Source organism: Mytilus californianus, unplaced genomic scaffold, assembly GCF_021869535.1.
Source record: "Mytilus californianus isolate M0D057914Y unplaced genomic scaffold, xbMytCali1.0.p SCAF_22, whole genome shotgun sequence".
In the NCBI taxonomy this organism is placed as follows: Eukaryota; Metazoa; Mollusca; class Bivalvia; order Mytilida; family Mytilidae; genus Mytilus; species Mytilus californianus.
In genome coordinates, this window is record NW_026262671.1 from 2695255 (window position 1) to 2718836 (window position 23582).

Genomic DNA, 23582 nt, shown 5'->3' on the forward strand with positions numbered 1-23582 from the left:
TCCGTTTTCAAATTGGTCTACATAAAGGTCCAAAGGGTCCAAAATTAAACTTAGTTTGATTTCAACAAAAATTGAATATATGGGGTTCTTTGATATGCTGAATCTAACCATGTATTTAGATTTTTGATTATGGGCCCAGTTTTCAAGTTGGTCCAAATCGGGGTCCAAAATTAAACTTTATTTGATTTCAACAAAAATAGAATATATGGGGTTCTTTGATATGCTGAATCTAACCATGTATTTAGATTTTTGATTATGGGCCCAGTTTTCAAGTTGGTCCAAATCGGGGTCCACAATTTAACTTTGTTTGATTTCAACAAAAATTGAATATATGGGGTTCTTTCATATGCTGAATATAACGGTGTATTAAGTTTTTGGATTTTGGGCCCCGTTTTTAAATTGGTCCACATTGAGGTCCAAAGGGTCCAAAATTTAACTTTGTTTGATTTCATCAAAAATTGAATTATTGGGGTTCTTTGATATGCCGAATCTAACCGTGTATTTAGATTCTTAATTTTTGGTTCCGTTTTCAAATTGGTCTACATAAAGGTCCAAAGGGTCCAAAATTAAACTTAGTTTGATTTTAACAAAATTGAATATTTAGGGTTCTTTGATATGCTGAATCTAAACATGTGTTTAGATTTTTGATTATGGGCCCAGTTTTCAAGTTGGTCCAAATCGGGGTCCAAAATTAAACTTTGTTTGATTTCAACAAAAATTGAATATATGGGGTTCTTTGATATGCTGAATCTAACCATGTATTTAGATTTTTGATTTTTGGGCCCCGTTATCAACTTTGTCCACATTGAGATCAAAAGGGTCCAAAATTAAACTTTGTTTGATTTCATCAAAAATTGAATTCTTGGGGTTCTTTGATATGCTGAATCTAACCATGTATTTAGATTTTGGATATTGGACCATAATAGGTGAATGTCCAATTTAAAATTTTTAAGTTCTTAGACCACATTCATTCTGTGTCAGAAACCTATGCTGTGTCAAATATTTAATCACAATCCAAATTCAGAGCTGTATCAAGCTTGAATGTTGTGTCCATACTTGCCCCAACTGTTCAGGGTTCGACCTCTGCGGTCGTATCAAGCTGCGCCCTGCGGAGCATTTTATTTTAATTGAGTTATATATGTTTAAAATATTATAACAAAAATAAAATGCTTCGGCGCTGAGCGCAGCCTGATATGACCGCAGAAGTTGAACCATGAACAGTTGGGGCAAATTTTGACACAATATTCAAGCTTATTACTGTCTGAATTAGGATTGTCACAGGGGTTAAAAAAATGTGTTACAGCTCACTAGCCCAGGACTTATTGGTAGCAGGATTTTACTAGCCCTGTTGAAAGAGCTGCTAGCCCATCAAAACTGACCTGCTAGCCCGAGTATACCTTTCAAATTTAGAGTGGATGTCCCTTGTTTTGAATCCGGCATTATACACGGTATTTGATTAAATAAATCAAATGAATTTTTGTTTTATTAATTATAACAGGGATCTCTAGACATCTTTTTGGATATCCCTTGTACTATGGGTTGTTAAATATTTTCGGGCACAGAAAACATGTTCATTGATATTGTCATGTTAAACCAGTGGTTCAATTCGTATATTTGTTGTTCCCACATACAAAGCAGACTTTTTATCAGCGAGATCGGGAAAATAACGGCAATATTCACAAAACATCATCTCTTGTTTATCATCAGTAACAGTCGACCTTGCCCATGGGGAATCTTTCTGTCAATGACACTTTAAATGTTTTTTTCCGCTTTTCCTGGTCGTATTTGGCATTTTTTGGGATAAATGTTCAGCCTCATTACCCCCTTCATCTACCGTTTTTCGTTTTAAAACTGACAAAGTTCCTGTGGTGGCCGTACTAAAATGTTTAGAAATAATTTGTGCATGGTTTCAAGCTCAAATTAACAGCTGTCCGACAAGACAGGTCAATATCGATCATTACATCATACAACCAAGTACCATTAATTGAAAATCTCGGCATAAGCAATGTACAATACCCCCTGTACTGAGAAATTGATATTGAAAGTACGTGAATTGCGATCAATACATGATACCGGTCCACCCAGAGTTAGTTGTTCTATTTTTAAAACATGTACAAAATCGGTTCAAATTCTTGGAATCCCGGATGACGTACGTAATTGAATCTGATTGGCTAAGATAGAATAGCGATGAGGGGATTTTCCACTTACTATTTTGGAAATGCCAAGAATTGTTTGTTACTAGTCCGTCGGGCATATTCGGTTACAAGTTTTAATTGACCGAAGTGTAAAAGTCTAGTCCCGGGCGTCGGGCTAGTGGATTTTTTAACCCCTGATGACAAATGCAACTATGCATGGAACCTATAGAACACAGAGTCATGATGATTAATTTATTATGAAAGGAAGAGAAGCGACTAACAAAATGAGGTCTTCTCGTTTAAGTAGTATAGATAGATAGATACTATAAGTCGGAGAAGCTTTTGTAAAGAAACATAACAAGCTATACACAAATTCATAAACATCACATAAGTACATCCTTAACCAGGCTATATATCAAGTCGACAAACATTGGAAATGAATGGAAAAAAAAAGGATGAGATGTGAACAAAAAAAAACATAAATTCCCTGCTACATACATAGATTGCTTTAATGCATACTTATGGTCGTGCCTTTTTCTCTCGATTTTATGTACGTATATTTTGGTATCACACAAGTTCATGATTTTTCTCTGACTGTTTATAACTGCGTTACACTAGATCCAATGATTCTTATTGATTTTAACTTTAATTTTCACAATTTGTGCATGTTATTACCTCACTGTCCAGGTTGGGAGAGGCCCAGTCCTATCCTATAAAGCAAAGGATATGGATTTTCTCAGTCTTACATTCCAGGATTGGTGACCGCATGAGGGTTGAGCTATCTCAAATAGGTTTAAACCCTCCTCATTCTATGACTGTCCTGGCAAGTCAGGAGCTTGTAATTTTTAAAGGTGTTGTCTTTTTAATTTTTCCAAATTATGTCATGTCAGGGCATTTTATAAATTCTATATGGTATGAGTTTTGCTCACTGTCTGAGAAGGGCCGTACGGTGTCATACAGATCCTTAATTTCGAGTTCTTTGTTTTCTTTTTAATTTTTAAATTGATGTCCAGTGACAAATATTTCTCGAGTCATGTCATTCAGGCAGTATATATAAAAAAAAATGAAAATTGTTCATGCGAGTCGGTAGGAAATAGACTCCCTACACTCTTGTTTTAAAGAATATTTATTTTATTCAGTTATCTTGAAAGACAATATCTACTGCAGTTAAATGAAGTTGTGATACTGAGAATTTGACTGATTAGATTTTATTTTCAATTGCCAAAGTGTGAAGTGGTAGAGCCCATTTCTGTAACCTTTATTTGTTGCATTCTGTGTGATAAAATTTAGTAGTTTTGAACCTACTGAGATTTTAATAACTTATTTTCAAATGATGGAACCTTATCAAAATGTTTGTCAATTAAGATAAATTGAACATGGTGTTAACAGTCAGCAAACTGTCACACAAGAAATATATTTAATGTCCGAGAACATGTAAAATAAACTACCTTTGTGAGGACATTGAATAAAATGTGTCGCATATTTCTCAACTCCTCTTCGTGCCATGTCAACAGAATTTTAATTTATACCGTCTTAGATGACAATTTATCAGAGGCTGCTTCAATGGTATATATGCATAATATAAACTTTATACATAAATCTCATTTCGAATGTTGTCTTTTCGTCCTCCAACATTCTTTGTCAAAATCCGGGATTCGCTCTCGACTGTTTTGGAGTCAGAGATACATCTTACCATAGATGTAAAATTACATCTATAACCTTACACAGGTACACTGGCTAGTAAAGGGACAATAAACGGAAGTATAAATTGCCCCAGGTATTTTAAGTCGTATATTGAGTGTAATGTGTACACCGCCACGTGTGAGTGATTTCAAAGATAATCAAAATGGTGTAATTCATGTAGTAACTTCCATGCAGCTACGCATCATCGCACGTAATATTGGACATCGCAAAAAAACTAGAATTTTTTATGTGCCTTGTTAGATATTTAAAATGATATAACATCCAATGAAAAAAGAAATGTTTAAGATGGATATTTCTGATTTTCTGGTGAATTAAAAATTCCATAGAATATCTGAAATGATTTTAAGGAGCATGCATCTCGTTTATCTGATACTAAGTGAGTACAATAAGTCAACGTGTTAGTCGAACTATTAGTGTGTTTTGTCTTAAAATGTGTAGCCGTGTTATTTTGTTCACAGAACGAAGGGCAAATTAAAATTGAAACAAAAGGAAAATAAAAAAATAAAAGTTATTACCGTACCATAAGTTGACAAATAATAAAAATTAAATATATTAATTACCTATTCCGGCACATATGAGTTCAATTTATTAATCCCACAAGGGATACCAGCTACCAAGGAGACATTTCATATATCGGTACTCAAATCACTTCAATATTTTATTTCTCCGCGTGTATACCTGATGAAGTCTCGATTATTTTACAAAGACGGAGTAAGGATTAAAAAAAATAAAGGAAGTAAAAAATATATCATTTATAAGCTAGCACACCAGTGGCGGATCCAGAAATTTTCATATGCACTGACTGCCTAAGAGGGGGTCGCTTCAGTCATGCTTCAGTGATTCCCAATACATGTATAATCAACCACATTTTTTTTCAAGAAAAGGGGTACCTGGCCCCCTCTAAATCCGCTTCTGTCACACTATTCCATTAGTACTTTAAAACTTCTTGCACGGTGAACTACTATTAAAATTAATTCGTAACCAGTCACTTATGCCCACCCCCCTTTCACTTATTTTTCATGCTCATCTTTTCCGTTTGTAGGAAGGGTCTAAAATGCCTTTAATTTTATGTTTTATTATTTATGAATTAAAGAACAGTTTCATTTAGAGTTAAAACTATGTCCGACACTCCCTTTATCTGAAAAAGCTTTCATTATTTAATAAAAAAAAGTTTTATCTTATCTTATCCCGTTAGTATAGAAAGTCCCTTTAGTCTAGATTTTTAGTTTATTGAAGGACCTTATTGTCTGATTTTAAAAATATACCTTAAATTGTAAAAATATTGGAATAAGCTCTCGCCGCGATATAGCATTTTTGTGCTAATGCAGCGTAAAGCAAACAACAATCAATAGAAAGTCCCTGGATTAACTTAAAATGGTCATTCATTCTCTCTCATTGATTATCCCAGTTTATCTAATCACTTGACTATGCACCAATACCCTAAAATTTCATTACACAAGGACACCTGTGGTACAGCAAGGATTCGTATATATAAAATTTAGTTCGTTGTACGTTCATGGATATTCATGACATGTGACCATTTGTGTGCACTTAGAACTTGACGGTCATCTTTCTGACCATCGATCAGATCGTGCAAGGGCTGTGTAGCCAGTCAAGGTCCTTTCAAAATTCCATATATATATCTGACCATCTACTCGCGCTTTAGCCTAAAGAAAAGACACATGTATTCTCGGATGACGTAAGGAGAATTAGTATTTGTAATTATGATATTGTTATTATATAAAAAAAAAAAGAAGATGTGGTATGATTGGCAATGAGACAACTCTCCACAAGAGACCAAAAATGACACAGAAATTAACAACTATAGGTCGCCGTACGGCCTTCAACAATGAGCAAAGCCCATACCGCATTGTCAGCTCTAAAAGACCCCGACATATTCATATTAATGATCCACTCTTTGAAACCTAACCTTAGTATGACGAAAGTGCTATATATAACGAAAACAGCGGAGAAATGGATTAAATAGACTTGCTTTATTGTATAAACTAAAAAAAGGTCGGAGTGGAACTAACCACGAAAAATTCAGTCTCTCTCCGTAATCGATCTCTTCTATATACTTGTTAATAAAATAATCGTAGATCAGCGGAATATAACGACTGAATTATTCGGGTAAGTGAAACAAGTAAATAAAAGTCAAAAATAACCATATGTAGTTCCATAAGGAGGGATCTGGACAGCCTGCCCCTAAATCAGCCTCCGAGTTGAGTCATACGTATTGACCTTTCTTGGCGCACACACGGTTTTCATTGCCTATGTGTTTTTTTGTACAAATAAATAATTTGATAATTAATATGCCTTCAATCCATTTTCTTGAGACATATTACACGTACATGAATCATGAATTTTCTACGTTTTTATAATTTTGAACACATAGTATGCCCTGGGATCTGACCTGAAATATACATGAAACATTGAAAATTCACGATAGTAAGGTATATAGGAGCAACATTTAAATTCAAAAGGTTAAGGGTTTGTTCTGAGTCGGAAATAATTCGGAACACAACGTTATTCCCCACTGCCATACACCAAACATTTTTTTCTTGAAATAAACGGTATGGGGAATTCTGGAATTCCGATTTTTTTTGTCAACTGCCAGACCACAATATTTTTTTCTCTCATCAAATTGGGGATCAGAATATGATCAGAATAGGCCTCCAGATTTCTTTTGGAAAATTTGGTGTTCACCCCAAGAACCGGGTTGGCCACAACATAACAATTTCAATTTTATTTACAATTTACACGGTGTGCATATGTTTAAGTATGTTTAAATGAAGATATTTGCATATAGTTTAGGACTTTATTCATTATAGGTTGAAAAATACAGGCAAAGTTCAGATGTTTATGAAGTGTTATATATTTTGACTTTTGTGAAACCTTAACAGAATAGACAATTGGGGCAAATCTGATGAAAAAAAAAACGAAAATTCCTAGTAACAAAAAATTAACCCACATAACAGCAATTGAAATCTCCTCCCCAAGAAATTGTACCTCAGGACCTGTATAATGCTGGAAGTATTTTGATATGCCTTTGGAACACCCTTTTAAAAAATTGGGTTCTCCAGGCCACGGCTTAGGTAGCACTTCACAGTTAGAAAATAAAATTAAAATTGAGCCACAGAATGTCTGATAATCTTCCAATCCTGGCCTTCAAATACAATTTTGGTTATCAATTGAAATTAACCTTCTAGAGCCTCAACCTAACGCGCACAATAATGTCAATCATTACACATCAAATTTAACCCTAAATTGACATTCCACAATCGGTCAGTAACATCACCTGTGTTTATAGCTACATGATGTTTCCCGCCGTTGGAAGATCTCAGTGACACAATTGATAAAAATCTATTTTTAACATCTCTATTGTGAGCGAAATTTTTGACGTGCATCATTTCATTATTAAAAATGTTCGATCTACATTTGTTGCAGTCTAAAATTTAATTAAAAGAAACGTAATATCATTTCTTTTTCTTTGGCAATTATAGTAAATTAATCTCATCCCGGAATGTATATTCACTTTACCATTAGACCTGAAAGTGATTTCTAATAAATGAAGAAACTGTGTTTCACATTAAAAAATTTAAGAATATTACCGCTCAGGCATATTTATTTTATTTTAAGATGATTGATTGTTGGTTGCTTAACTTCCAGTGGCAAATATTCCATGCAAGTCCGGACAAACTTAGTTTTAAGATCGCACTTTCAAAAATCATTGTAAAACAAAAATGATCAGAAGAACTTTTATTCATGTGAAATAACCGTCCAATCTTTTAAAAAGAACTTATTTACATTTCAAAGTGTAACAGATTAGTTTACAAGACAGGCATTGACGTTAAATATACAATTCCTTGTATCACAGATATAATGGCTATTATATCTATGCTTGTATACATGTACGTAACTTTCATATCTTTTAAATTGAACTTTTTTGTCTAAAAAGACAACCCACGAGTTTGCGAAATCGAGTTTGAATGCACTGCATTGTGTGTAAATACATATACATATTATGCAACGACGGTCTGACTCTATGTATTACCAGGGTTGCGTTCAATATCGTAGCGGCTACGTAGTGCTATGTAGATTTTTACTATTGAACGTGTAGCTATAGATAAGCTGCTACATAGATATTGATAGCAACTACATAGCCGCTACGATATTGAACTCAACCCAGTTGACCCCTGATACCAACTAAGGTTACTAAAGACTTTCCCCTGGCCGTTCATTTTATTTTTGTTTCAATAAACGGTTCTAGAAGCAATTAAATGATCTGCGGCCTCTGACATATAATTAAAAAAAGTAACCATCTAATCCCCAGATATATATAATCTGTTTCTCTCTAAATTTACAGAAACATTATAGGATATATTTTTGAAAATTCCTTATATCTCAAATGATTATAGTTACTTTGTTTTTAATTCTGTAAACATCTATATATCATAATTTGTACCACACTACAAGGATCTATTAATAACCGTCGCTCACGCATAACGGATTATACAACGACCTATTAATAACCGTCGCTCACGCATAACGGATTATACAACGACCTATTAATAACCGTCGCTCACGCATCAGTGATTCTATCAATGACTCAATACACACCAGTTTTATCGGACAAACGGCTAATTCCCGCCGACACGGAAAATCTCCGGATAACATGGAAAATATCCTGTAATACAGCAAATTTACGATGAACCTCTAATTTTTATCCGTTTCGCGGAGATTAGCCAAAAAACACCGGAGTTTTTACAAAAATCGCGGTGATTTTCCAAATAGGTCTGCCAGTGTAACAATTCAGATATCTTTCCTATCTAAATATTTTTTCAATATTTTAACTCAAGCATTAAACTTTTATGTAATAGCACAACAAGCATTGAACAAAGACGATCATTTTGTTAAATTCCTTTTTAACCATATACATATGATTTAACACACTGGAAATAAGATTGTATCAGAAATCTTATAAAATTTTAATGCCCTGTTTGCAAAATAAACTTTGTAATTTTGTTTTATTACGCCATTGGTATAAAAATTCTTTTTTAAGCAAATAAGGAGAAAAAGTTTTTGATAACGACCATTAAATTTGTTTGCCATGTGACATAAAGGTTTGATTTACAATTCAACAATGTAAATATAGCCAAGAAGTTTTTTCTTTCACACGCCTTCGAAAGGTAAAAATATCTTATAGACTTATATTTGCCTATGATAACCCCAGATACACCCAAGGAAAATTTATGTAACATTGGCAGTCTAATTTAATGAATGATGAAAATTGGGTTTTTACAAGCAATAGGATGGTGTTAAATTTATACCTTAAAGACTATTAAAGTTTGATATTTCTTATCAATCTCAGATTTAATCCAAAATGATTTCAAAAATGATTAGTTTCCTTGAATAATGTACTGTCAATTCAATGACCATATCTATATATAGTAGACTTCCATATTCACATCATGTAGTATGCATCTGTACTTATTTATAGTGTGTCTTTCTATGTTGTGATGTTACACTATTGTTTCAGAAAAAGGGTGAAGGTTTGGTACCATTAAAACGTTTAAACCCGCTGCATTTGTTTGCACCTGTCCTAAGTCAGGAATCTGATGTTCAGTAGTTTTCGTTTGTTGATGTGGTTCATAAGTGTTTCTTGTTTTTTATATAGATTAGACCGTTGGTTTTCCCGTTTGAATGGTTTTACACAAGTAATTTTTTGGGGCCCTTTATAGCTTACTGTTCGGTGTGGGCCAAGGCTCCGTGTTGAAGACCGTACTGTGACCTATAATGGTTTACTTTTATAAATTTTGACTTGGATGGAGAGTTGTCTCATTGGCACTCATACCACATCTTCTTATATCTAATTATCCAATATCATGAATATATACATGTATATACAACACTATACGTTGTCTCTAAATATAAAATTGAATTGTACAAGGCTTATATAAAACATGAATAATTATGAGGCTTTTTTTTTAATTTGCCAGCATTTCTATCCTGATTCGAGCATAGAACAAAAGAAAAAAATATTTGAGGCAATGTATATATATATTCTTTTTATACTGGAGCTCTTAAAACTGTTATAAATGAAGTACTTTGGATGAAATCAGCAATTTTGAATTTGAAGAGGACAACTTAAAATTCCATAAACACCGAGTTCTTTAGAGATTCCTAGATTTAACTGATTCATAGAAACACATGTCACAAACAAGGCATTATAAGGTCAGTAACTGTATAAAGACATCAGTTAAGATGGTCAATTCATTTTGACTGTGCAAATACATGTAGTACATGCAGTTGTAGTATAAAATCTCCTACACCTATACATCTATCATAAACACTGATAGGTCATTCACACTAATCTATTATAGATGTCCTTAAGTGGACCTATAATACTATATATATTATATTACCTCTACTTCCAAAATATTAGATATCAACTACCTACTTTCGATCAGTTAATGACTTTCTTCCTTTTTTTAACAATGTTCATCCTGTGTCATGAATGTCTAGAATGCCATGTCATGTTTTTACATTTCACTTAATCACTATTCATCTTAATATTTCCTGTACTTAAAAGAACAGTGTCTGGTTGCATATCAAAGTGCTGACGCTATGCTACGTATACATGCCCTATGTACATTGGTGTCTATTAATGAATCACCTGGTTATGTTAGAAAATCAACTGTTGTCTTTTAGGAAACTCAACCAACTCCTTATTTTCATACCAAAACACTATATATGTATAACCATGGCAATATATTATTACATTCATTTGACACTAACACTTAAATATTACATTTGTCAGACAGTGAAGCTTTAATATTACATTTGTCTAACAATAATGCTTTTATATTACATTTGTCATTTCTTCTTTGTATCAATCTGATGAGTTAAGCCCTTTTCAACTGATTTTTATAGTTTGTTCTTATGTTGTACTGTTACACCGCTGTCCCAGATTAGGGCAGGGTTGGAGCCTCCCAACATGTTTAACCAGCCACATTCTTTATATGTCTGCCCCAAGGCAGGAAATCAGGAGCCTGTAGTTCAGCGATTGTCCATGATTTCATATTTGTTTTTCCTAAACTGTTTTGTTATAAATTAGGCCTTTTATAGCCAACAATACAGAATGGGTTTTTCTCTTTGTTGAAGGTTGTACAGTTGCATATAATTGCTTACGTCCACTTTATTTGAACTTTGATGGATAGTTGTCTCATTGGCAATCATACCACATCTCCTTATTTCTATAATGATGCTTTAATATTACATTTGTCACACATTATGACACTTTTATATTACATCTGTCTAACAACTAGCACTTTTATATTACATTTGTCTGACAATGACCCTTTTATATTGCATTTGTTAAATAATGACACTTTAATATTATATTTGTCAGACAATGACACTTTAACTTTACATTTGTCAGACAATGACACTTTAATATTACATTTATCTATCAATGGTATTTTTATATTTGTCAGACAATGACATTTTAATATTACATTTGTATGACAATGACACTTTAATATTACATTTGTAGGCAATGACACTTTTATATTACATTTGTACAATCACACTTTTATATTACATTTGTCTGACAATGACACTTTTATATTACATTTGTGCTGGGGTTATTACAGTTAGTATAATAGTCCCAGATTTCTATGACAATGACACTTTTATATTATATTTGTCAGACAATGACACTTTACTATTACATTTGTCAGACAATGACACTTTACCATTACATTTGTCTGGCATGATCAATGCTTAAATGCAGAGTTACTCAGATCGCCTCCATATAAAAGCTGTTGCACTAAGCCTCTTATAATCTTCCACAGATCAATAAATTCTAAGAGAAGATGTTACAAATAAAATTTTGATTATTTCCAATTATATTTCACAAAGTTAGATTAAAAGCATTTTAAGTTTTGATCTGCTGTTTGAGTACGAACAGATATGCCAACTACTCCCACATTCAGAAAATTAATTTACTTATTAAACCCACATGCATAAATTTCAAACACTTTATCCAGGAAGATAGGAACTTAGTCATAAACCAGAAATTTTATAATTGATTCCATAAATTGTTAACGCATCCTGAATTCTAAAAGCATATAAATTCAATTAAAACTTTTTGCATTTGCTACAAAACTTTATATTCTGATAAATAAATTCTCAACGTGTCACAGATGTTGAAATATAAATGTACACTGGAAATGTAAATGTACACTTGAACTGTAAATGTAAACTTGAAATATAAATGTACACTTGAAATGTAAATGTAAACTTGAAATATAAATGTACACTTGAAATGTAAATGTACACTTGATAAACTTGAAATGTAAAACATTTATACAAACCAATTTCAGGAATTATATACAGAACCATGCCAAAATAATTGTTATTAGTACATTCTAAGGAAAGCAGATGGGAGGGTGTTATCAGACAGACAAACCTAAAATTATCTTTCACATATAGTGTGTTTTGATTTTGAAGGGACAAGGTGTGATAATGGCTTAATTCAGTCTATTTTTTTTTAACTCGTTGATCATCTAGATCTGTACTTTCAAATCTTAAACTATATGGGAGTTTTTTCCATTCTCCTGTTTAAATTGTAAAATTGATATGTGGAACAAATCAAATGACACTATGTGTGCAAAAGAAGACACAATCTATAAAAGCATAAAAGTTAATATCTACACATTTATGAATGTCTATTTTATATAACAGACAGGCCAATGATCAATGATGAAGGATAGCTGTTTAAACGTCCAGTGACAAGTTAAATGCATACTCAGGACAAGAGCATGTTTATCAGATATGAATTACTAGAGGGATATGCTTCGATAGTATCTTTAATTCGCTAGCTCACAAGGCAACTTTCTGCAGGAAGACATGTCACCTTAACATGACACATTATCCTGACTCAGGGCGGGCCTGTCTTTTCTCTTTCTACTTAATGTGGCATGTTTAGTGGAGAAGCAGCAAAAAACAATTCTCAAGTCTATGGTTTGACCTGGTCAGGAATCAAATCCAAGAAATTCTACACTCGCGGCGAGCACAATACCATGAAATCATGGCAGTTGAAGTTGAAGACAGACTGAGGCCATAAAAAGAACATATTGAACCCTTCCACTTTTTGATATTTCTTTATTGTGTAAAATGTCTATCACTGTTTATTATTGTTTATTGCTTTGTGTTATTGTTTATCAAAGTGTACAAACATTTTTTAAACATCTGTCACCCTCTGATATATTTCATTTATTTCTGAATTCCCTGTCGCTAATCAAGGTGAGACATCAACAACACAGAAACAGTACACCAACATTTATGTACATTGTAAACCAAGCTTTTTCTTTATATTTTTTTTTTAATCTTTTGTATGATCTACACACATGACACATGTCTACAAGTTCTTGTTTATTTACTAAAGATTACTGCCAGCCTTCTGGAGCACCTGAGGTCTTCAGTTGTTGCAGGATTCTGAACATTTTGCTTTTTTTTAATGCTCGTGAAAATTTATATAATTGGAAATTTGGATTTATCCAAATTTGTGCTCTTTACATAATCTATAATCATGCTTACAACTAGATTCTTTAATTTATTCAATAGTTTGCTTTTCATCATTTCATAAGAGGAACACACTCAAGTCAATGCAAGTGCTGTATTTCTGTCAATAGCTGACAGGAAATAGTTCATTACCAACATGACCAAGGTTTCTTGATAAATGTTTGGTCAATTTCCCATGTTGTGCATGCTACATTTATCACAAGATTGGCAAACAAACAGCAAAATGACTCACACAATTCAATTTAGAGACCTTATAAGCTTTCAATGCTGAATGAAATGGATTACTAGTATGTGGCTAAACCTGAAAAAAGAAATGCTGAAATGGCTGCTATTTAATAATTATACCATCTTAATTCTGTGAAATCGACAAAAATAGAAATGTGATGTAATGACAAATTTATCTCAGCATTGGCATTATATAGTATTTCAACAAATTTATGCTCATGTCTTTGTCCTTTGTCTTTATGGACAGTTGTCTCATAAACAATATATATATCTTATAATCTCCTTTATCGTTTTGTATTATTTATCCAAGGGGAAAAGGGGGGGTGGGCAAGATGGGGTGCATAGACCTTATCGCTATTTGGAAAGCTGCGATGCTTAACTCAAGAATATGCAACACTTGAACTATTGACGTCATACAACAATCACTTTTCCATTGTGGCGTCAGAAATTTTCTATTGTGACATCAAAATTTTACGGGAACCTTTGTGATATCCAGTAATGGCGGACAAATAGCGATAAGGTGTATTAACAGGTTAACATTTTTTTATTTTGCTCAAAACAGTAAATTAGAAATTAGTCAATAACAGTAAATAACAGCACATATATATATTTTCAAAAAAACAGATAACAAAAGTTGAAAAATGCCTAAAACACCTTAATAACAGAAAATATCTTGCCGGGCACCGGCAAAAAATTACAACAAAAATGTGATTAAAATCAAATTTGTTTTGTTCTCTCTGTAAGAATTATGAATTTCAAATTTTATGGAAACAACCCAGTCTCTTTCATTCATCCATCTTAATTTTTATAAGAAAAATATTTTATGACTTAAAATTACAAGAGAAAAGTAAAAAATGAACTCTATTTTTTTGGCTAGTTAATAATCATAATAATGATACATGAGTATCATGTATATTTGTGAGTCATATATATATATAAAATTGAGAATGGAAATGGGGAATGTGTCAAAGAGAGACAAAAACCAGACCAAAGAGCAGAAAACAGCTGAAGGCCACCAATGGGTCTTCAATACAGCGAGAAAATCCTGCACCCAGAGGCATGCTTCAGCTGACCCCTAAACAAAAATCATTCACAATCCCTCCCGTTAGGGGTTTAGTATCCCTCATAAAATATATGAGAAGAACATAACCCGTATCATGCCATATGCATCATCCCAATGAAGGAAAATAATTGTGTGATTAAAGATTCATATGTTTAATATCGTTTTCTAGACTCCCTTCTTTTCTCTTACTTGTTTCAATATCAAATACCTCACTTGACAGATTTTGTTATTAATTTGTCAAGATTCACATCAAGACCAGAGTCAAAGATTCAGATTTAATCCTGCTCAAAGCCCCTTTCAGTTCTCTGTCTTTTTATATATTACATGTACATTCGTTCACACTTCACATGTATATTGTTTAAGAATGTATGTTGACTTCTAGAATTATTCTTTTGTGTCATTCGGTTGGAGTTTCCTTGATGAACATCACTCTCCCCTATTTATTCATACATTGTACAAGGATCAAGGTCATGACCCACATTCCAATACATGTACTAAATCCCCTTCTCTTATAAACCTAGTTACAGAATACATAATACTTCACCTGACAGACTGACATGTCAAGGCCTTTTATAGCCGACTACAATGTATACCATATTGGTTTTTCTCATTGTTGTCAGAAGGTACAGTGACCTATAATATCCACTTATTTGAACTCTGGTGGATACTCGTCTCTGACATAATATGGGCCATTCCATTTAATTTCTGGACAGGGGGGAGTGGATGGTTACCTTGTCAAAGACCGCCATAAGAAAATTTTCAGGCAAATTTCAATCCCTCAGATGCTTGGCTTACAACCCCTGTGATGCCAAATTGTGCCATCAACCCCTCATTTTTACATATTTAGACCAGAAAAGACCCCACAGAAACAAAAACATCAGATATATTATGAGCCAATCGATACCCTTAAAAAATGACTTTTGATACCCTCAGAAAAAACCATCCACCCCCTTTTCAGTTATTAAATGGAATGGCCAATTGATTGGCAATCATACTGCATCTAATGTGATTCACATATCTGACTTTGTCAACCTCAAATAAAAGATTTGCTTGTCCTAGTCTCTAGATCGTAACAGAAGCAATATACATACATGTACATGTATATATGAGGACACCTGCATTTTTTTCATGATTCACTGTATCAAAAGTGCCACTAAAAAAACTTTTGGATAAGTAATCATTTACAGGCATAAAACTATGGTAGATTCAGACTCTACTACACCCAGTAGATTGGAAACACTCAACACAAGAATGTCTTTCTTTTTTGGCTATCCCCTAAGATCAGAGGTTAGCACATCCTTCTCTTCCAGGCCCCTCTCTATTCTTTGTTACAGAAGCAAACCCCTCACTTAACAGGCTGTGTAATTAAATGGCTGTGATTCACATGTCACTCTCCTCCAGACCCCTCTCTATTCCTTGTTACAGAAGCAAACACTTTACTTGACAGAATGTAATCAAATGGCGGTGATTCACATGTCACTCTCCTCCAGACCCCTCTCTATTCCTTGTTACAGAAGCAAACACTTTACTTGACAGAATGTAATTAAATGGCGGTGATTCACATGTCACTCTCCTCCAGACCCCTCTCTATTCCTTGTTACAGAAGCAAACACTTCACTTGACAGAATGTAATTAAATGGCTGTGATTCACATGTCACTCTCCTCCAGACCCCTCTCTATTCCTTGTTACAGAAGCAAACACTTCACTTGACAGAATGTAATTGACAGAATGTAATTAAATGGCTGTGATTCACATGTCACTCTCCTCCAGACCCCTCTCTATTCCTTGTTACAGAAGCAAACACTTCACTTGACAGAATGTAATCAAATGGCGGTGATTCACATGTCACTCTCCTCCAGACCCCTCTCTATTCCTTGTTACAGAAGCAAACACTTCACTTGACAGAATGTAATTAAATGGCAGTGATTCACATGTCACTCTCCTCCAGACCCCTCTCTATTCCTTGTTTTCACTTGACAGAATATAATTAAATGGCAGTGATTCACATGTCACTCTCCTCCAGACCCCTCTAGACCTCTATTCTTTGTTACAGAAGCAAACACTTCACTTGACAGAATGTAATTAAATGGCGGTGATTCACATGTCACTCTCCTCCAGACCCCTCTCTATTCCTTGTTACAGAAGCAAACAATTCACTTGACAGAATGTAATTAAATGGTGGTGATTCACATGTCACTCTCCTCCAGACCCCTCTCTATTCCTTGTTACAGAAGCAAACACTTCACTTGACAGAATGTAATTAAATGGCGGTGATTCACATGTCACTCTCCTCCAGACCCCTCTCTATTCCTTGTTACAGAAGCAAACACTTCACTTGACAGAATGTAATTAGATGGCGTGATTCACATGTCACTCTCCTCCAGACCCCTCTCTATTCCTTGTTACAGAAGCAAACACTTCACTTGACAGAATGTAATTAAATGGGGGTGATTCACATGTCAGTCTCTGTACTGACATAACTAACAGAATAAATTGTTATCTTTTACCTTCTGTTTTCATTTAGTTTGCTATAAAACTGATTTATTACAAAAGGTTTGAACAGGTAATGAAAGAGTATTGCTACTGTTTGATGGTGTGATGAAAATTAATTCTTTGTACATGTATATGCATAATTTGTAGTTGACTGATGCATGTATTGTATATATATATATGCCTGCATTGCACAAGTTACATGTAGCAAAAGCAGTCATTCCCAAGGTCGCAGGACATTGGGCAAAGTCAAGTAAAAATTGGTTTGGTCTATTTAAGTGATATGCATTACTAGACCAAATGACCAGTAAAATTTTTAATTTTGTCCAAATCATACATGTATGTGTAAGTGTCCTGTAAAAACAAGCATTCTGAGAGTATTGCATGGCAATACATAGTCCCCTACCAGTTAAAAATTCATTGTATTGGAACAAAATGCTAACATGATCTAGAACTTGTCATGGTGTAATTTATATAACAAATATCAAGTCAATATCTTCAAGCATGACCAAAAAAAGTGCGGAAAACTGGTTATTTGAGTGAATTTTCTAAGTCCAAGGACCATAACTCTGCACAAAATCATCAGACCGAAACAAAATTTGAAATTGATCTGTAACTTGTCATGATAAAACTATATACCAATTATCAAATCAATATCTTCAAGCATGACGAAAAAAAGTGCGGAAAACTGATTATTTGAGTGAATTTTTTAAGTCCAAGGACCATAACTCTGCAAAAAATCATCAGACTGGAACAAAATTCACACTTGATCTGTAACTTGTCATGATAAAACAATAAACCAAATATCAAATCAATATCTCTAAGCACAAAGAAAAAATGTGTGGAAAACGGATTTGCCAGACTGACGGATGCACAGACAGACAGATAGACGGAGTGCAAACCTAAAGTCCCCTTCGACTAAGTCGGTAGGGGACTAAAAAGAGTCTGGTCCAGATAAGATGAATGGTTTACTGGACCAAATGTCCAGTTGATTTCTCAAAGCCTTGGGAACCACTGCAAAAGCAGAAAGCATGGACCTGAATTTCCTAGCATTAGTACTGTATCTACACAATGCACCACATCCCCTCTGACCTGTCTTATATTCTCTGAAAAACAATCCTATGTTCAATCAACGCCACCCCAAAAAAAACGTATTTGTAATAAACTTTTAAAATATTAGATACATGTATAGCATGTATATAAATTTAGCAGTCTGCTTAAAAAAAAAAGTAGAAGACCAATTGATCATTAGCCAATTTTTTTATTGAATAGTAAAACTCCAAACTTGTGAGGTTTGAGTAGAGGCTATATATTGTCAAACAAAATTTATTAACCATTACATAATACATTAACATCTTCAATAATGATGACATTTTTTTTCAAGGAATTATTGCATGTACATGTACATGTATTTAGAAATTTTGTACAATTTAATCACAAAAGGACTGTGATATATATTTAGATAAAACATACAGATCTATACAATTTATGAAAAATTTGCAAGTTTCTTTATTTCTTACATGTCTAACTTATAATACACTGCCGATTCTAAAAACTGTGAACTAGTATCAAATTTCAATATTTGTCATGTAAATATTTACACCATTTTGTTGATGGTCATATTGAAGTATTTGTTTTTCCAGACTGACCAACATGACTAATGTACACTGTGCCGATTTGAATAAATGTCCAGTCCTGGATGATCAGTTCCTTGATGACATAGTATATTTGTAGTACATGTATATATATGCATGCATAGATCTACACAAGAATTTATGAATTTTACTTTTTTCAAACCGTATAAAGTACACATATTTTGCATAAAAAGTTATTTACATGTAACCATTGTAACACTGGGGAAACATGTCATTCCTGTATATAACTAATATTTGTATGTCCATGTATTAGAATTTTCAGAGTGATTTATTAATGGAAATGCATGTGTTCATTATTGTACAAGTACAAATGTATGTGCAGCTGATTCATTTCAATTGAGAAAAATTGAATTTTGTGCTTTAACTGTGTCTTGTCAGTCAAAATAAATATATACATGTACAGTATAAGCCAACATTATAATCAAACACTGAAAAAGTCAATTTAATGGGGATTAAACCAACCCAAGATACATCTACACATGCTAAAGGTGAACTTTGAATAATATTGGTATTTTTCAGCAATAAATACAATAATACATGTACAACAATGTAGGAGTATCTAGACTAGCTCCTTCATCATGATAACAGCTTCTTGTAGAATCCTAAGCCAGACTTAGTGACTCTGCTGTAAATACATGAATTCTTATTCATTTCTTCCTCTCACAGAAAAAAAACAAACATGAACTTCATTATAAATTTTAAATCTAAAATAACCCAATTAGGTTGCATATTTTCTGAACAAATCCAGACTGGAAACTTGTCAGATTTATTCTTTGGGCCAATATAATCTTTCCTTTGATTTTTCTATTAAATTTGAATAATCTCAACCTAACTTCACACACTTTACTTGTGTCAAAGAAAATTAAGTTTTAAATACTTCAAAACTGAAGTCAAAACTACTTAACTAAAGATTCGGCTTAATATAGTTATAGTATTTAGCATTCAAAATGATTCAATTGAGAATGTCTACTGATAGTTTTGGTTTAATTGGTACGAGAATGTCTGACATGTACATGTAATTTTTTAAATGTACATGCATATATGGGTAAAGTTTTTTTCCGAATATGGTTCTGTGTCAAGCAGGTCAAGTAGTTCGTACTCAAATTCACAAAAAAATATCTTATTTTGCCTTTTGAATTTAAATTTAATTTTTCATATTTTGAATTATTATGTGAAACATGGAAAATAAAATTCCCACACTGAGTATAAACATGATAAATGACAATACAATATTTATAAGTTATAAATTTTCCTTTCAATCTTGAGATCTGATATCAACTTCAACATACATGTAGTGCAATTTTCATTTTTAAAAAGCCGTTATACAGTTTATATTTTTATTGAAGCTTCGAATTCGTCAATGATAATTTACAACTTCTTTTGTAAATTACTTGTAGTAGATACACCTTGACGGTGTTAGCCCGAATGGGAGTATCTACATGTAATTTACATGTAATTTACACCACGATATTATTGTCAATGCAGAATGATAGTTTTCAAAAATTTACATTGTAGAAGGGGGGTCTTTCAGCTATTTGATCATACAGTGTACATGTATGTTATTGAAAAGCATGATGAATGCAGGGTATCCAATTTCATTTAACATCTTGGTGTAAGTATATTAACAATACCTGTAATGAGGAAATTTCATAATTCTTATTTTTATCTTGCCCACCTTTCACTGGGAAAACCAAATTGTTGGTTTATGAAACCTTCTTTTCATTTTTGTGAAAATCATGAATTTTAGAAATGATGAATAAACATAAAACAAATCTTTAAATAAAAAACACAGCAAAGCATTAAAAATTAAACCAAAAAAAAACAAATTAAAATAAAACTAAATAAATTAAATGCAAAATTTTAAAACCAAAAAAATATATCAATAACATTTCTTTCCGATTCAGTAAATGATTTCTATGTTTTGTGTTCTTCTTCGATATTTCATACCCTATCTACATTTATCATTAAAAAATTTATAAGGAAATTGAACAAAATTTTAATTTGAAGGTATGTATATTGATGTATTTTTCAATACTATGTCTGTTGATTTCTAAGCCAAAAAACCCTTACTCTGGCCCAGCAGCCAGACTTGTAAAATTGCTTTCGGGCCTGTCAAAATCATCTCTGCAGCCTATAGCTACTGCCTACAGCTGCACTTTTTTTACTTTGTATCAAACAATTGTTTTTACAAAGTCTTCAGTACATACATGAACTGACATTCTATACTATGTACCATGCATTAAATTGTTAAAAAATGTGTAAACTGTGGATCATGGCAATTATTGAATTAATTTGTAATTATTAAAACAAGAATCAATTCATTAAGGACAAGTTCTACCTGATAAAATAAACATTTATTAAAATATTTCAAGGCAATTTGGTCCTAGCAGACAAATATCAAATCCAATATGAATATTCAAACATTACATACATCTATTATCTTTCAAATTCCATCAATTATACCATGTTCCAATGTACATGATGTATAGGAATAAATAAAAGATGTGGGGTAAACATGATTGAGACAGCAACCCACTGACACAAATTTAACCAAAAGACGTGCTGTAGAGGGACAGGGTAACAAACTGTCTTCAACAATAGTCAGGTGCCTATACAACATGTAATAGGTATGAATGTCCGGTAAAAAAGAGTCTGGTCCAGTTACGAAGAATGATTTACTGGTCCAAATGTCTAGTTGATTTATCAAAGACTTGGGAACCACACTGACCACCTCTAAATTGTCCTAACCTAATGAGTTATGGTGATACTTAACAGAATCTATCAAAGTTCTGCCCTCAACAGAATGAAACAAAGTATTAAGATATACATATGACAACCCCAGAATATGTCCTGACATGGTACATGTATGTGGTGGAGTTAAGATCGCATCCCTCCCGATTTAATCTTGATCAGTCAATGTCAGTTCTAAATCTGTTCTTCATGTTTTTACATTGTACTTAACAATCACAGTTCATGTAATATTGTACTTATAAATCTTAGTTCATGTTATTGTAATAATATTTTACTAGAAATCTTAGTTCATGTAATATTATTTTTAACTTACTTGTCATATTCTTCGTTATCAACTTTACATCTTGTATCATTTAATTCCCTTGCCTTCTTCTGCCAGTTTTTTCCATGTCTACATGTAGTTAATAATATTATATCCTCTTTGTTATGAATATGGTAGAGTGAATTTCTCGTTTCTGAACCGATTCCTGTTAGATATCTTTTTCCTTTAAATCCTAATAAATATTCTCGAAACGGTGGGATGTTGTTTATAGAGTTATACACATAAGCTCTTTCCCCACCTATCTCGGGGAGTTCTTTGGCAAATAAGGGAAACGATATATCGAATCCAGGGCGGAATTTGAACACAGATAAACTTGCTTTGGCTATCATTGCCTCACCTATATCAAAATCCAAACTTTCTATATAATTCGGCCATGTTCCTGAATATAAATTTAAAACAATATGATTTTTACCATTATTCCATAAAGATAATTGGTCCAATTTCGATTGGATGTCTTTGGCGTAGTCTTTACTAAGGGTATCACGATCTAATGTATCAATGGATAAAATGAATACACATGCTTGCTCCGGGTCCAATGTATAATATATGGAATTTTGAATGGTCCGTAAGATTTTACTATAGGTTTCTGAAACCCTTTCATGAATGGGGTAAATAAAAACCTTAAATCCAAGTTTACACTTATTGAAATCAAAACAGGTTTCCATTCTACAACGCTGTTTTTTCGACTCAGATGCGGTTTCCCTTCTTTGTTTTGAGGACAAGTGCAAATCCTCCTCAAAGATTTCATCTTCGATATCAAAGAAACTGTACAAATTTCTTTGAAAAATTCTTCCATGGTGTGAATTTTTATGGAGCTTTGTACCCAAAAAACACAATAAACATATGATAATTCCAAGAAGAATTAAAAGAAAATATCGCTTTTTGGCCTGCATGGAACATTTGATCCTATTACTCTAGACTGTCATTTCGAATCAACAAAATTTTACCCAATTTCAAACCAATTTTCAACGAAATCCATTAGGAACGAGAAAAACACAAATCCATGGTGGCCGCCATGTTTACGTCAATGCATTGTGATAAGTTGAAAGGTCAAGCGGTAGGGCTCCTAGTGGGGAATGTTGTGTCTTAGTCAGTAATTAGATTATAAAATTACCGATGAATTCATTAAAGGTGATAATCGTTTAATTAACCCCAATATACATCAACTGTTAATCTAATCAACACCTAATATATAATGCTTGCGGGATTAATCGTTAATTACAATTAAACGGGCACCTGTCGCTTCGTATTACCGTAAATGTGGTAATTCTCGTACCATTCTTTTTAATGGTCTACGATATAATAATTTGCTAAAAAAAAAAAATTATGTAATTACAGCTCAATATTTTGACATGCATTTGTGATAAAAAAAAACAACTTAAGTATCTTATATTTTATATAAGATACTTAAGTTTTTTTTGTTTTTTTTTTTATATATATATTATATATATATATCACCCTGACATACTTTTACTTAGTAAATATAATTAAGGTGTCTGGAGTGCATCCTGTCATATCAAAATGACGAAGAATTTAATTTTATTCTTCTGCTATATTTATTTACTACTAGCTTTAGTCTTGTTTATCTGACAACAATAACACAAATAGAATGAGCTACATGTACCTTAGTGTTCTTTTAGTGGCCTTA

At 32.9% G+C, this 23582-nt stretch overlaps 1 protein-coding gene across 1 annotated transcript in view; it reads right to left on the bottom strand.

Annotated features, from left to right (window-relative positions):
* The window catches only part of LOC127732091 (exostosin-1-like), a 90728-nt gene extending 67751 nt beyond the window's left edge, over positions 1–22977 (bottom strand). The window contains exon 1 of the mRNA XM_052241145.1: positions 21926–22977. Within this exon, the coding sequence (XP_052097105.1) occupies positions 21926–22827 (902 nt within the window). The 5' untranslated portion in view covers positions 22828–22977. The remainder of the gene's footprint in view (positions 1–21925) is intronic.
* Positions 22978–23582: the final 605 nt, after the last annotated feature.